Source organism: Notothenia rossii (assembly GCF_949606895.1).
Source record: "Notothenia rossii genome assembly, contig: scaffold_122, whole genome shotgun sequence".
Taxonomy (NCBI): Eukaryota; Metazoa; Chordata; class Actinopteri; order Perciformes; family Nototheniidae; genus Notothenia; species Notothenia rossii.
The window spans coordinates 1-14188 of record NW_027639470.1 but is presented as its reverse complement, the minus strand read 5'-3'; the positions used below and the strand labels follow the sequence as shown (position 1 = coordinate 14188).

General features: G+C 43.9%; 1 protein-coding gene and 3 long non-coding RNA genes across 6 annotated transcripts; 1 reads left to right on the top strand and 3 right to left on the bottom strand.

Annotated features, from left to right (window-relative positions):
• Positions 1–39: 39 nt before the first annotated feature.
• LOC307027802 (dynein beta chain, ciliary-like) lies at positions 40–3455 on the bottom strand. The gene is made up of 2 exons (XM_079696157.1): positions 1042–3455; positions 40–484 (listed from the first exon to the last, which is right to left on the bottom strand). The coding sequence occupies exons 1-2, from the start codon at positions 1465–1467 to the stop codon at positions 260–262; spliced, it is 651 nt and encodes a 216-aa protein (XP_079552283.1). The 5' UTR covers positions 1468–3455; the 3' UTR covers positions 40–259.
• A 3005-nt stretch (positions 3456–6460) lies between these two features.
• On the top strand, positions 6461–10249 carry LOC307027803. 3 transcript variants are annotated; one of them, XR_013804764.1, is made up of 6 exons: positions 6461–6609; positions 7739–7923; positions 8155–8192; positions 9241–9426; positions 9655–9692; positions 10111–10249. It is a non-coding gene; the product is annotated as an uncharacterized lncRNA (long non-coding RNA). The 3 variants fall into 3 exon arrangements; XR_013804765.1 differs by having other exon boundaries at positions 10080–10211; XR_013804766.1 differs by having other exon boundaries at positions 10142–10205.
• LOC307027805 lies at positions 7803–9222 on the bottom strand. The gene is made up of 2 exons (XR_013804768.1): positions 8160–9222; positions 7803–7928 (listed from the first exon to the last, which is right to left on the bottom strand). It is a non-coding gene; the product is annotated as an uncharacterized lncRNA (long non-coding RNA).
• LOC307027804 lies at positions 10124–11217 on the bottom strand. Its single transcript, XR_013804767.1, has 4 exons — positions 11037–11217; positions 10669–10758; positions 10550–10605; positions 10124–10197 (listed from the first exon to the last, which is right to left on the bottom strand). It is a non-coding gene; the product is annotated as an uncharacterized lncRNA (long non-coding RNA).
• Positions 11218–14188: the final 2971 nt, after the last annotated feature.

Genomic DNA, 14188 nt, shown 5'->3' with positions numbered 1-14188 from the left:
TCTGGATGTGGAGCAGGTTCTTCAGGCGGTTCCTCCAGAAGTTAAACTCCTCGCAGGGAAGCGGCTTCAGGCCGTCCAGAACCGCCTGAGACGAGTCCTGCTGCAGGAACTCTGACACAAGCTCCGCCCACTCAATGATCGTCCAATCACAGGCGTGGAGAAGCTTCAGGTCGGACAGCTTCCTGTTAGAGGAGAGAAGGAGGATCTTCTCTCTGACAGCTTCCTGTTGGTGTGATGAACGCTGTCAGAGATGGATGTCTCACCTCTCGTCCACGTCGTGGAGATCTCCATCGTGGTCCACATTCCCATGGAGACGGTTGTCATGGAGAGCATGGGGCTGAGGCAGGAAGGTGCGCCCGTGGATCTGAGCCTCCATCACCAGCGCCTCGTTCTTCTGGCGCTCCATGAACCTCAGTGCCTCCTCGGCCACGCCGGCTGCCCAGCTGCCGCTCGGGTCCGGGTTACTGAGCAGCGGACAGGTGACCTTCAGGGAGGACACACCTGGTTACACTCAGACCTCATTCCTAACTTAAAACAAACTACCACCTTCACATGATCAGAAACTCCTAGCCTAGCCTAGCACCACTCAAAGATCAAACTGGGATTGCTGCGATCAAAAAAGTGTTTCACTTTGATCGTGATCACCGCTGACCTTTCAAAGCACAACCAATCGGAGAGCAGCAGTAGGTAGGAAGGAACAAATCGGAGAGCAGCAGTAGGAAGGAAGGTACCAATCGGAGAGCAGCAGTAGGAAGGAAGGATCTTAAATGAACTGACATCTTAAAGTCAGCCTTACCTTGAATGAACCTTAACCTAATGTTAGCCTCAATATTTGCATTATTCTATGATAACATTAGTCTTCATGTTGGCCTTAGCTTAAATTAGCTTTAGCTTTAATGTTAGCCTTATCTCAAATTAGCTTCTCTCTTGAATGTTAGCCCAATCTTTATCTCCTTAATGTTAGCCTAGCGTTAGCTTATCTCCTTAATGTTAGCCTAGTGTTAGCTTCTCTCTGTAATGTTAGCCTCATGTTAGCAGTACCTCCTGGCAGACGGCGCTGATGCAGCTCACGGCGCCCCCCCCCTCCACCTCCTGCATGATCAACATGTCTCTGATGTTCTCTGCGCTGATGACTGCCCTGCTGCTCCTGGAGAGAACCAGGACTTTAGAGGAGGTCTGAGAGGGGAAGGTGAGGCTGATGCAGAGCCCTGGGTCCCGGCACAGGAACAGATTGCTGTAGTCTGCTATGCTGAAGAAGCTGCTGAGGGTCACCTGGTTTTCCTCCTCAGACAGGAAGTCCCTCCAGACCTCCATCTGCAGCCCCAAGCTGCTCAGCGTGAGGCGGAGGATCACCTCTATACGCTCGTCCCTGCTGCCCTCCATCTGAAGACTCACTGCTTCCTTCTGGAGACACTCTATAGACCGAGGAAGAAACGTGAGAAACTGTGAGAAACCGTTAGAAACCATGAGTAGAAACTGAGAAACCGTGAGAAACCGTGAGAAACTGTGAGAAACCGTGCGTAGAAACTGAGAGAAACCGTGAGAAACCGTTAGAAACCGTGAGAAACTGTGAGAAACCGTGAGAAACCGTGAGAAATCGTTAGAAACCGTGAGAAACTGTGAGAAACCGTTAGAAACCGTGAGTAGAAACCGTTAGAAACCGTGAGAAACTGTGAGAAACCGTTAGAAACCGTGAGAAACTGTGAGAAACCGTGAGAAACCGTGAGAAATCGTTAGAAACCGTGAGAAACTGTGAGAAACCGTTAGAAACCGTGATAAACCGTGATAAACCGTGAGAAACCGTGATAAACCGTTAGAAACCGTGAGAAACCGTGATAAACCGTGAGAAACCGTGAGAAATCGTGAGAAACCGTGAGTAGAAACTGAGAAACCCTGAGAAACCGTGAGAAATTGTGAGAAAACCGTTAGAAACCATGAGAAACCGTGAGTAGAAACCGTTAGAAACCGTGAGTAGAAACCGTGAGTAAAAACCGTGAGAAACCGTGAGAAACCGTTTGTAGAAACCGTGAGAAACTGTGAGAAACCGTTAGAAACCGTGAGTAGAAACTGAGAAACTGTGAGAAACTGTGACAAACCGTTAGAAACCGTGAGTAGAAACCGTTAGAAACCGTGAGTAGAAACCGTTAGAAACCGTGAGTAAAAAACGTGACAAACCTTGAGTAGAAACTGTGAGAAACCGTTAGAAACCCTGAGTAGAAACCAAGAGTAGAAACTGAGAAACCGTGAGAAACTGTGAGAAACCGTGAGAAACCGTGAGAAACCATGAGTAGAAACTGAGAAACCGTGAGAAACCGTGAGTAGAAGCTGAGAAACTGTGAGAAACCGTTAGAAACCGTGAAAAGAAACCGTTAGAAACCGTGAGTAAAAACCGTGAGAAACCGTGAGTAGAAACTGTGAGAAACCGTTAGAAACCGTGAGTAGAAACCAAGAGTAGAAACTGAGAAACCGTGAGAAACTGTGAGAAACCGTGAGAAACCATGAGTAGAAACTGAGAAACCGTGAGAAACCGTGAGTAGAAACTGTGAGAAACCGTGAGAAACCATGAGTAGAAACTGAGAAACCGTGAGAAACCGTGAGTAGAAACTGTGAGAAACCGTGAGAAACCGTGAGAAACCATGAGTAGAAACTGAGAAACCGTGAGAAACCGTGAGTAGAAGCTGAGAAACCATGAGAAACCGTTAGAAACCGTGAGAAACCGTGAGTAGAAACTGAGAAACCGTGAGAAACCGTGAGAAATTGTGAGAAACCATTAGAAACCGCGAGAAACCGCTAGAAACCGTGAGAAACTGTGAGAAACCGTTAGAAACCGTGAAAATTGTGAGAAACCATTAGAAACCGTGAGAAACTGTGAGACACCGTTAGAAACCGTGAGAAACCATTAGAAACCGTGAGAAACCATGAGAAACCGTTAGAAACCGTGAGAAACCGTTAGAAACCGCGAGAAAAAACGTGAGAAACTGTTAGAACCGTTAGAACTTTATAATAACCGCTAGAACTTTATAATAACGTTAGAACTTTAAAATAACCGTTAGAACCTTATAATAACCGTTAGAACCTTATAATAACCGTTAGAACCTTATAATAACCGTTAGAACCTGCCATCAGTGGCAACCAGTTTTTAACATAAAGAAATAAGGACAGCAAACAGCTAAATGTGCACCCCAAAAGAGATAAATGTTAATTATTTGTTGTATTAACAGTGATATTTAATTATTGTTGTGACCAATCGGAACCTGATACTTAAGTTGCACGTGCATTGGTGTGATTACGGAGCCAGAAAGCGATGCACGTTTACTCGCGTGCACGGTGCGCCGTGTGTTTGTTTTACAAAAAATGGCGAAGCAAATTAAGTTGTTTGACTGTGGGGTAAAAAGTTCGGCCAACCAGTCAACATCTCAAACGAATGTTCAAAGTGATTCCACTGTTTGAACCAGAAGGAAAAGCAAAGAAGAATGTTGTCCATTCACTTCCGGTAAATGTTCCTTCAAAATAAGAGTCCCGATCTTATTACTACCAAAATAAAAGTGCAAAACGAAACTTTACCATAGGAAAATATTCCCATAAAAATATAATCACTTCTATAAAAAGGTAACACATTTTAAATATAGTTAGACATATTAATAAATAATTTACAGCATTTATAATTAATATCTAATTCTTAACTGTGAATGGTTTTCATTTATTTAACATTAGAAATGTATTTGTCTGGCCAATCCAAGACTTCGATCCTGATGGGCCAATGGATCTATGGTGGGGGTCAGCACAAAGGTCAGGAAAACCCACATTTGAAAGGGAGACAACAGATGACGAAGAAACTGGTGATCTGTGAAGAACAACAGCTGCACTACTGATATTTACAGCAATTGAGGGTGGACAAGTTTACTACCACTTTAGTTTCAATTAATTGTGTTAATTACTTATTGTAAAGCATTTGAACATTCTTTTGCGTCACATGTTCATTATTAAGTTGATGTATAACTGTATAGTATCTTAATTATTTAAAATATAAGGTGACTAAAAATGGCAACCATATTTTCAGTTTTGGCAACCAAAAGTTAGCGTTGAGCCCTGTAACAGTTAGAACTTTATAATAACTGCAGTAGCATCTCTTGTCGTCATTATCATTTGTTCTGTTCCAAGGTTAAATATAAAAAGTGTCTCAAATGTTTTTAATGTAGAAAAATATATAGGCTATACCTATTCAACTACACTGTATATTATATATATTCAACTATATCCATAAAATAAACATTATTCATCATCAAATACACATTTATGCTGCTTTAACTACACAGATGTTTTCATTAATCATTAGTTTGTCCATAAATATAAAGACTTTTAAGACACAAAATGATCTACCTGAGAGCAATTTAGATTAAATGATCAGAAAACAGTATTTCCTTTTCCAGCTGCAGATATTTCACTCCTCTTCTCTGGAAAACCGTTCCCAAACCGGAGAAAACTGTTAAAAACGTAATTAAATCCGTTACAAATTCATAAAATCCGTTGGTTTATTTAAATCCTAACGGTCATGGTGCCTTCAGCGTCTTTTATCCGCGTCGTAAACTACCAACTTCCTCTGGTTATATCAGTTATTCCATACATGTTTCTTTTACAGTTTTCATTTTTTACATTACATTAATATACTCTTCTAATCTAGCGTCGTTATCATATCTAATTTGGGCTGTACGTGTTCTTGTTTGACTTAAAAATGCTTTTAATCTCTTCAGTCGAATACAACAAACGTTAGTCATCATCCAAGAACCCTATATGCTGCTTTTAAAACACTGATGTTTTCTTTCATTATTTTGTTCCAACAAAATAAAGCGCAGTCAAGAAAATAAATGATCTACATTAAAGAAATGTGGAGAAAATGCAATTAAACTGACTAAAAAAGCAATAAATCCTACTCCAGCTGCAGCCCATGAAGGCATCATAAGGTGATTTTCTCATGGTTTACACGCGACACTGTTTTTACCAGATTTTTACCTGTTGAATATTAATTAATGTTACAGTTAACTAAAGCAGACATATAATTAGTAACTCATTTGACGAACAGATGTGGATTTAATATTTGTACTTCTTTATTTTAATTCTTCAAGAACATGTTTGGCGAAGTCACGCCCATCTACTTCCGGTCAATGGGACCTTATTTCTGAAAAATTATTGGAGAGAGAAAATGTATCTTTCGATCCCGTTTGCATTGTGCCATGAATTACACATATGATTTTTGTCAATCTTAAAAAATAATTTCCATGTAAAAAAAGGCAGTTTGTCGTAAAACTGTTGAAATATAAGACTATGAAAAATATGCAACTAGAAAGACTACAATTCCCAGAGTCATTATTATTACATTATTATTATTACATGTTACTTGTTAGACGCTTTTATCCAAATACTCAATACTGTGGGCAATCCCCACAGGAGCAATTTGGGGTGAAGTGTCTTGCCCAGGGACACAACGACATGCTGATTGCAGTGGGGTTTGAATCTGTGACCATCTGATCCCCAGACCAAGGCTCTATCAACTAAAGCTTGCAAGGGGGGGGGGGGGGGGGGAAGAGGGAGAAAGAGGAAAAAGAGAAAAAGAGGAGAAAAAAACGATTCGCTTGCTCCCTGTTCCCCTTCTGTAGCATGTAAAAGTATTTATATACAGAAGTACTTTAATAAAGACCAACAACGTATGCGTTTGTTGACTAATAACACTTGTGTTATGCAGTTAACTATTAACACATTTCTATTAAATATTATATATTTCTAATAAATATTAAGTAAAACGTATACTTCTTTCAAGTTTATTACATACAATTATTATTTCTTTATCAGGGATAGTTTTGAAATACCCAATATGGACCTGTATTGAAGCTCATGGTTTGTGTGCTTCGCCACGCCGCTGATCTGCAAGATACATCAATTCTCGCGAGAACATGACGCCCGTATAAAATAACGAAGCTGCTCTATTTTATACTCATATTTCTGGGGTAAATATACAGTTTTTGACGAACAGAAATATTGTTTTCTGGCATCAATTTAACATTTTACGGGGGAAATCTAGATTTTGATATGAGGGCGCAGGCCGAGAGTTACCTGGTGATATCTCTAGAGCTCTGGTGCTGACTAACCCTGTCAATTAAATATATAAGCATAATGTGTTATACGAAGAAGTTCACTTCCTCTCTTGATTTAAATGAAACTATGATCGAGGCCATGAAGGATCTCCAATAACATGGCACCATTCACCTGACCTTTGCTGCTAGGCAGAAATAAACTAGTTTCAATGTTTTCACTTTATTTGTTAACAAATAAACAAGAACTTTCTCCCGCTGAGTATTTAAACCGTCCTCCCGTCCTGAAGGGGGCGGTCATCCATCTGATCTCCACCAATAAGGAAACAGAAGAACCGGAAAAAGAAGGAGAACGCGCTGTGATTGGTTGTCGGGTCAGATAAAGTCACATGGCTGCTGCTCTTTGCTCAGACTGCGGTGAGAATCTGATTTTTTTTTTTCAAAGGGAGCTCGATTAAATGTGCTTTTATATCCTCCGGAGAAGTGCAGGAACACCCGCTGCAGCCGCTGCTCCGTGGTCACGGTGAGAACAGTTCTTATTGAAGGATATTATGTTGTAGTTACAGAGAGGAGATGCGCTGCTACATCAAAGATACACCAGTTAAACATGTTGGATAAAGGCACTCTCTTTATATGTTACACATTAAAAAACGACAGTTAGTATAGTTTAGAAGTTACCACTGTAACACGGTTTCCAAAGTACCTATCGCCCCACGTGATGCTGTGCCGAGCTTTCTGTGTTATCCAGATCTCATGGAACTCATTGTTCCAAAGTTTATCTTCTAATTATAGTGTTTTCGGGTATAAAAAACACAAAGCAAACATGTGGCGGGAACATTTTAAAAGATGGCGGCCCCTTTGTTTCCCAGAGGTTAATCATATATACGTTTTTGTTTTTACAGATGCGTAGAGTAAGTCCTTTAAGTTCACTTTAGAGTAACCTGTACTTTGAGTATTTCAATGTTATGACACTCTATATAATATCTGCAGGAAGTGGTACTGATTCTCAGAATAAAAGTGTTTGTGTGGAAGTGATGGAACGAAAGGCCGATTGAAGCCCCCCCAGCAGTCTGTTCTCAGAGAGGGGGCCGTGACAAAACCTGACCGAAGCGTTCGTCTGATCCCAGCTGATGCTAGTGATGCTAACGTGATGCTGATGCTAATGCTAGTGATGCTAATGCTAGTGATGCTAACGCTAGTGATGCTAACGTGATTCTGATGCTAATGCTAGTGATCCTAACATGTTGCTAATGCTAGTGATCCTAACATGTTGCTAATGCTAGTGATGCTAACGTGATGCTAATGCTAGCGATCCTAACATGTTGCTAATGCTAGTGATGCTAATGTGATGCTAGCCTCTCCTTTAAAGAGTCCTCTCTTTTCCTCCTGAGCGTGTCTGAACTCCAGAGCAGTGGCGTGTACTGCAGTAAAGGATCTAATATGACATGGTACAAGTACTTCAGTAATATGAGTGAAGCCACCCTGTTGAAGTACTCTGATACAGGGCAGTGAAGGGAGTGCTGCTGTAGAAGTACCCTACTTTAGAAAGTGCTACGAAGCCTCTGTGGGGACGCTGCTCTGCCTCAGGAGCTGAAGCTCAGTGTAACTCTAACGGGGTTCAAGTTGTTCAATCTGTCTGTTGTGTGTTTCAGGTGCAGCATGGTTTCCTCAGAGGGGGCGTGAAGTCAAAAGGAAGCTTCCCTTTCTTCCTCGGGATCTGATCCTTCCTCTCCAGCTCCAACGCTCTCTGAAAGAGATTTTATCCTGAGGTTCGGGACCCCTCCGTTCTTCTCCGAGAGCGTGGACTGCAGCCTCTCCAGCTGAGGTCATGTTGAAGGTGAGCTCCAACAGGAAGTGGTCCTGATTCTCAGAATAAAAGTGTTTGTGTGGAAGTGATGAAACGAAAGGCCGATTGAAGCCCCCCCAGCAGTGTGTTCTCAGAGGGGGGGGCCGTGACAAAACCCACCTGAAGCGTATTCTGACCAGCTGTAACTCACTCTCAGTACTGAAGGTTATTACATCTATCATTATAGTGATAATCTTTATTAACAACCTGTCTCTCTGACAGGCGACCTCTGACCTGCAGCTGAGGACCCCCACCTGAAGGTGAGTGATGTCACAGGGGGCAGGGCTTAGTTGTTAATGTTTATCTTCAGGGTTATCTCTCTGCAGCGCCTCGTGCTGCGTTCAGGAGAAACGGTTATTTTCTGTGTCGGGAGATGATGTGAACAAAAGGCCGAATTGTAGCCCCCCCAGCAGGGTGTTCTCAGAGGGGGGGGCCGTGACAAAACCTGACCGAAGCGTTCGTCTGATCCCAGCCGATGCTAGTGATGCTAACGTGATGCTGATGCTAATGCTAGCGATCCTAACATGTTGCTAATGCTAGTGATGCTAATGTGATGCTAGCCTCTCCTTTAAAGAGTCCTCTCTACGGGACTTGCAGCTGTCTCTCTAACAGCTGGAGCTCATCTCCTTTCGTCACAGCAGTTTAAAATGTTGGAGAAAGGCCCTCTCTATATTTTAAATAATGAGTTAGTATATTTTAGAAGTTGCCGCTGTAACACGGTTTCCAAAGTACCTGTCGCCCCACGCGATGTAGCGCCGTGCTCCACAACAACACCGCTCTCATTACACTCAGTTCTCTCCATTAGCGCCCTGTGCTGAGCTTTCTGTTGTATCCACATCGCATGGAACTCATTGTTCTATAGTTTATATCATTATACTGTTCATAATGTTACTTAAGAAGCAAAGGAAAGTAAAGGATCAAATATGACATGGTACAAGTACTTCAGTAATATGAGTCAGAGGTAATGTACTTCAACTCAGAGTACTCTTACTGAAGAACAAGACCAGAGTACTTCTACTCAAAGATCAGAGTACTTTTCCTCCTTAGCGTGTCTGAACTCCAGAGCAGTGGCGTTTACTGCAGTAAAGGATCTAATATGACATGGTACAAGTACTTCAGTAATATGAGTGAAGCCCCCCTGTTGAAGTACTCTGATACAGGGCAGTGAAGGGAGTGCTGCTGTAGAAGTACCCTACTTTAGAAAGTGCTACGAAGCCTCTGTGGGGACGCTGCTCTGCCTCAGGAGCTGAAGCTCAGTGTAACTCTAACGGGGTTCAAGTTGTTCAATCTGTCTGTTGTGTGTTTCAGGTGCAGCATGGTTTCCTCAGAGGGGGGCGTGAAGTCGAAAGGAAGCTTCCCTTTCTTCCTCGGGATCTGATCCTTCCTCTCCAGCTCCAACGCTCTCTGAAAGAGATTTTATCCTGAGGTTCGGGACCCCTCCGTTCTTCTCCGAGAGCGTGGACTGCAGCCTCTCCAGCTGAGGTCATGTTGAAGGTGAGCTCCAACAGGAAGCGGTCCTGATTCTCAGAATAAAAGTGTTTGTGTGGAAGTGATGAAACGAAAGCCCGATTGAAGCCCCCCCAGCAGTGTGTTCTCAGAGGGGGGGCCGTGACAAAACCCACCTGAAGCGTATTCTGACCAGCTGTAACTCTCTCAGTACTGAAGGTTATTACATCTATCATTAAAGTGATAATCTTTATTAACAACCTGTCTCTCTGACAGGTGACCTCTGACCTGCAGCTGAGGACCCCCACCTGAAGGTGAGTGATGTCACAGGGGGCAGGGCTTAGTTGTTAATGTTTATCTTCAGGGTTATCTCTCTGCAGCGCCTCGTGCTGCGTTCAGGAGAAACGGTAAACTTCAGTGTCGGGAAATGATGTGAACAAAAGGCCGAATTGTAGCCCCCCCAGCAGGGTGTTCTCAGAGGGGGGGGCCGTGACAAAACCTGACCGAAGCGTTCGTCTGATCCCAGCTGATGCTAACATGTTGCTAATGCTAGCCTCTCCGTAAAGAGTCCTCTCTCATCCTGTTTTGGAGTTTTCAGATATAAAACACGTTGTTCAAACTAATGCTTTTTGTTTTGCACATGAAAAACTGAACTTTGAAGATGAAATGTATATTAAACCAATGTCTGTATCTCCCCTCAGACTCCGCCCCCTGCAGGAGAACTCCCCTCAGACTCCACCCCCTGCAGGAGAACTCCCCTCAGACTCCGCCCCCTGCAGGAGAACTCTCCTCAGACTCCGCCCCCTGTTCCTCACACACCTGTAGACACCCCCTGTTCCTCACATACCTGTAGACCCCCCCTGTTCCTCACACACACCTGTAGACCCACCCCTGTTCCTCACACACCTGTAGACACACCTGTAGCTACACTATAGCCCCCCTGTTCCTCACACACCTGTAGACAAGTAGCTGTCAATCCTTTCCGTGTCTGGGTGACCCCCCCTTTCCTCACACACCTGTAGACCCCCCATGTTCCTCACACACCTATAGGCCCCCCGTTCCTCACACACCTGTAGACCCCCCCTGTTCCACACACACACACACACACACACACCTGTAGACCCCCCCCTGTTCCTCACACACCTGTAGACACCCCCTGTTCCTCACACACCTGTAGACACCCCCTGTTCCTCACACACCTGTAGACCCCCCCTGTTCCTCACACACCTGTAGACCCCCCCTGTTCCTCACACACACCTGTAGACCCCCCCCTGTTCCTCACACACACACCTGTAGACCCCCCCCTGTTCCTCACACACCTGTAGACCCCCCCCTGTTCCTCACACACACCTGTAGACCCCCCCTGTTCCTCACACACACCTGTAGACCCACCCCTGTTCCTCACACACACCTGTAGACACCCTGTTCCTCACACACCTGTAGACCCACCCCCCCTGTTCCTCACACACACCTGCATACCCCCCCTGTTCCTCACACAAACAACTGTAGACCCCCCCCCCCCCTGTTCCTCACACACCTGTAGACCCCCCCCTGTTCCTCACACACACCTGTAGACCCCCCCCTGTTCCTCACACACACCTGTAGACCACCCCTGTTCCTCACACACACCTGTAGACCCACCCCTGTTCCTCACACACCTGTAGACCCCCCCTGTTCCTCACACACATGTACGGTTTCTCATAGTGAATACGTTGGTCTGTAAATAGCGTTGTTAGCTTTGCGCTGACCCTCATTGTGTTGATCATATTTCTATGTCCTGTGTTAATGTCTTGTTTGCATGCTGCTGTTGTGGAAACATCAATAAAGTTTAATTTATATTAAAAGACTTGAACCCTGTTTTAAATTACATTCAAGGAATTACATTTTGTAGCTTGTTTTCATAAGTATATCAATGGTCCAAAGAGGTTGTATTCTACAGTCTGCCTGAATGTAATCATTGCGTAGGTGTAGTGTGATTCTGTGTAGTTTATTTATGGCATCCCGTTGGGTTTGAAGTCATCTGAACAGGACATCGCACGCTCACTGCTTGATAGCGCGGAGGTCCGTTTACGCCGGTTGCTAAGCAACATCGTTATGGGGAAATGCAAGTCTGCGTCCAAATGGTTGGAAGATAAGGAGGAAGGACAATCTATACTGTATATAGTCAATGTGAGGTAAAGTGTGTCGCCAAGGTAACCGGTTAGAACTCCAAGTGGCGATGAGGTCTCAACATGTATGGAAAGGGTCTTAAAATGTATTACATGTGACTTCAGGATTCCTCCATATACCCCGTGTTATGTTCATTACATTTAGCTGACGCTTTTATCCAAAGGGACTTACAATAAGTGCGTTCGACCAAGAAGATACAACCTTTAAGAAAACAGAATCATATAAGTACATCAGGTTTCATAGAGCCAAACATTTCAAGTGCTACTCAACTGGCTTTAGATAAGCCAGCCCTTTATTAGTATATAAGTGCTTTGTTAGTGATTCTATCTCTGGAAGTGGAGTCCAAAGAGATGAGTTTTCAGTCTGAAGAAGATGTGTAAGCTTTCTGCTGTCCTGATTTCAATGGGGAGCTCATTCCACCATTTTGGAGCCAGGATAGCAAACCCACGTGTTTCTGCTGACGGGAACTTGGGTCCCCCTCACAGTGCGGGTGCAGCGAGCTGTTTGGCCGATTGATTGATTGATTGAAAAGTTTATTAACAGCTTGTATATTGGGTACAGTACAGTACAGCTCAAAACATACAATTAAGGGGATGCAGACCAGAGAAAGACTTTCGTCTTGTTTACATCAGGGTCCCCCATTTCCAATTCATATCATTTAAGACATATTTGACATACAGATGGCTTATTTACAATTTACATTTTAGACTTCGTTCTAATACATCCTAACCGGACATTTAAGACATACAAGTCTACAGATATACAGTTAGTAACAGAGTCTAAAATGTGAGTATATACATAGATGGGGGGGGAAGCTGTCCATTGTACGACAGGTTGAGATTTGTACCATTACCGGAGCCAGTTTTGCAATGCTCTCCCCGAAGGTGCTCTTTAAGAGAGGTTTTGAAGGTAAGTATAGTTTTACTTTCCTTTACAGTAGTGGGAAGAGCGTTCCACCTTGATGTGGCATAATTGCGAAAACGTGTATTCACCTTTTTTGTGCCAAATCTGGGATTTCCATGATTTGTGGAGCTCCCTCTGGTGTTATGATCATGGTATTCCTTGACCTTTGGGAAGAATGTTGACATGTACATGGGTACCATAGAGGTGTATTGGATCTTGTAGACCAGGCCCATTGCAAGTAGCTGTACTCTGTCGTCTACTCTAAGCCATCCTAGGTTGTGAAAGTGGGCAGAGGCGAGGTGGGTTCTAGATGAAAGGTCAAGCAGTAGTCTGACCAGTTTATTTTGTGATGTTTGAATTTTATTTTTAGCGCCTTGGAGGTGCTTGGTACCATGACGTGCAAGCATAGTCATAGTACCCTTGAATGAGTGCTCCTGCCAGAGTCTTCAGGGTGTTTTTGTTTACTAGAGAGGGGATCCGGTATAGGAATCTAGTTCTTTGATTGACTTTTTTTATTACATTGGATGCCATTTTGTCACAGGAGAGGTTTGCCTCAAGAATAGATCCTAGGTATGTAATTTCCTTCTTACTTGTGACAATAATGTCGCCCACTGCAACTGAGAAGTCGTCGGATTGCTGAGATTATGTTTCGAACCGAAGAGAATGGACTCTGTTTTACCCAGGTGTAATGATCATTTATTCTCGGCGAGCCAGGTGCAGATTCTGCCGAGCTCGGAGCTGAGGGTTTTTTCAACCTGCAATCTGCTCCTGTCAGAGACCAGCAGGGCTGAGTCGTCCACGAACAGGAACAAGTTGCAGTCACATGCTGATGACATGTCATTTGCATAAATTAGGAACAGTAACGGTCCTAGTATGCTTCCTTGTGGAACACCACAGCTCACTGGGAGGGGGGGGGACAGAGTACCGTTTACCTCCACCATATGTTCTCTCCCTCCAGGTAGGATTGCATCCAGCTCACCGATAGTTTATCAAAACCAATTGCTTTTAGCTTGTTAATCAGAATGGGGTGATTGACAGTGTCGAAAGCCTTTTGCAGGTCCAGCATCACCGTGCCGCAGTAGTTGCCCTCGTCCACCTCTTGTTTGATGTGGTTGTTTAAATAAAGAAGGCATGTGTCAGTGTAGTGGGATGTTCTAAAGCCAGATTGAAATTCATAGATTAGTTTCTTGTCGCGAGGTACTTTTCGACCTGTTCATATACTATTTTTTCATGACTTTCGAGATGGAGGTAAGAATAGAAACAGGGCGGTAGTTGCCTGGGTCCAAATTGCTGCCCTTTTTGTGCAGGGGGGTTACTCTTGCAATTTTGAAGTCTTTGGGTACTTTTCCCTGTTTTATGGAGAGGTTAATTATGTGAGCTATGACTGGTGAGATGGCGGTTGCTGTGTCTCTGAGGAGTTTGGAGGGGATATTGTCGTGGCCAGTGGCCTTGTTAGGTTGGAGGGCGCTCAGTTTAATGAGTACCTCTGCTGATGTTACCCTTGCTAGACTGAAATCATCTTTGCGTACCCTTAGGTTTTTGTAGTAGGTCACGATGTGATCTACTCCAAAAAGCCCTGAGTGGGAGGGTAATTTATTTACAAGAGTTGTGGCTATGTTTGTGAAAAAAATGTTCATGCAGAGCGGAATGCAAGTGCTGGGGTGCATGGGTGTAATTTCCACTGGGGACAGGGGAGACATGTCCCCCCCACTTTTCAAAATCCCATTTGTGTCCCCCC

What these genes read in the sequence shown, in the direction of transcription:
- LOC307027802 (XM_079696157.1), bottom strand. Translation starts at nt 1,467, where the DNA reads ATGGTTTCTAACGGTTTCTCACAGTTTCTCACGTTTCTTCCTCGGTCT. An exon ending in TCAGCGCCGTCTGCCAGGAG is followed by an intron (nt 485 to 1,041) that starts GTACTGCTAACA and finishes TCCTCCCTGAAG; the next exon opens with GTCACCTGTCCGCTGCTCAG.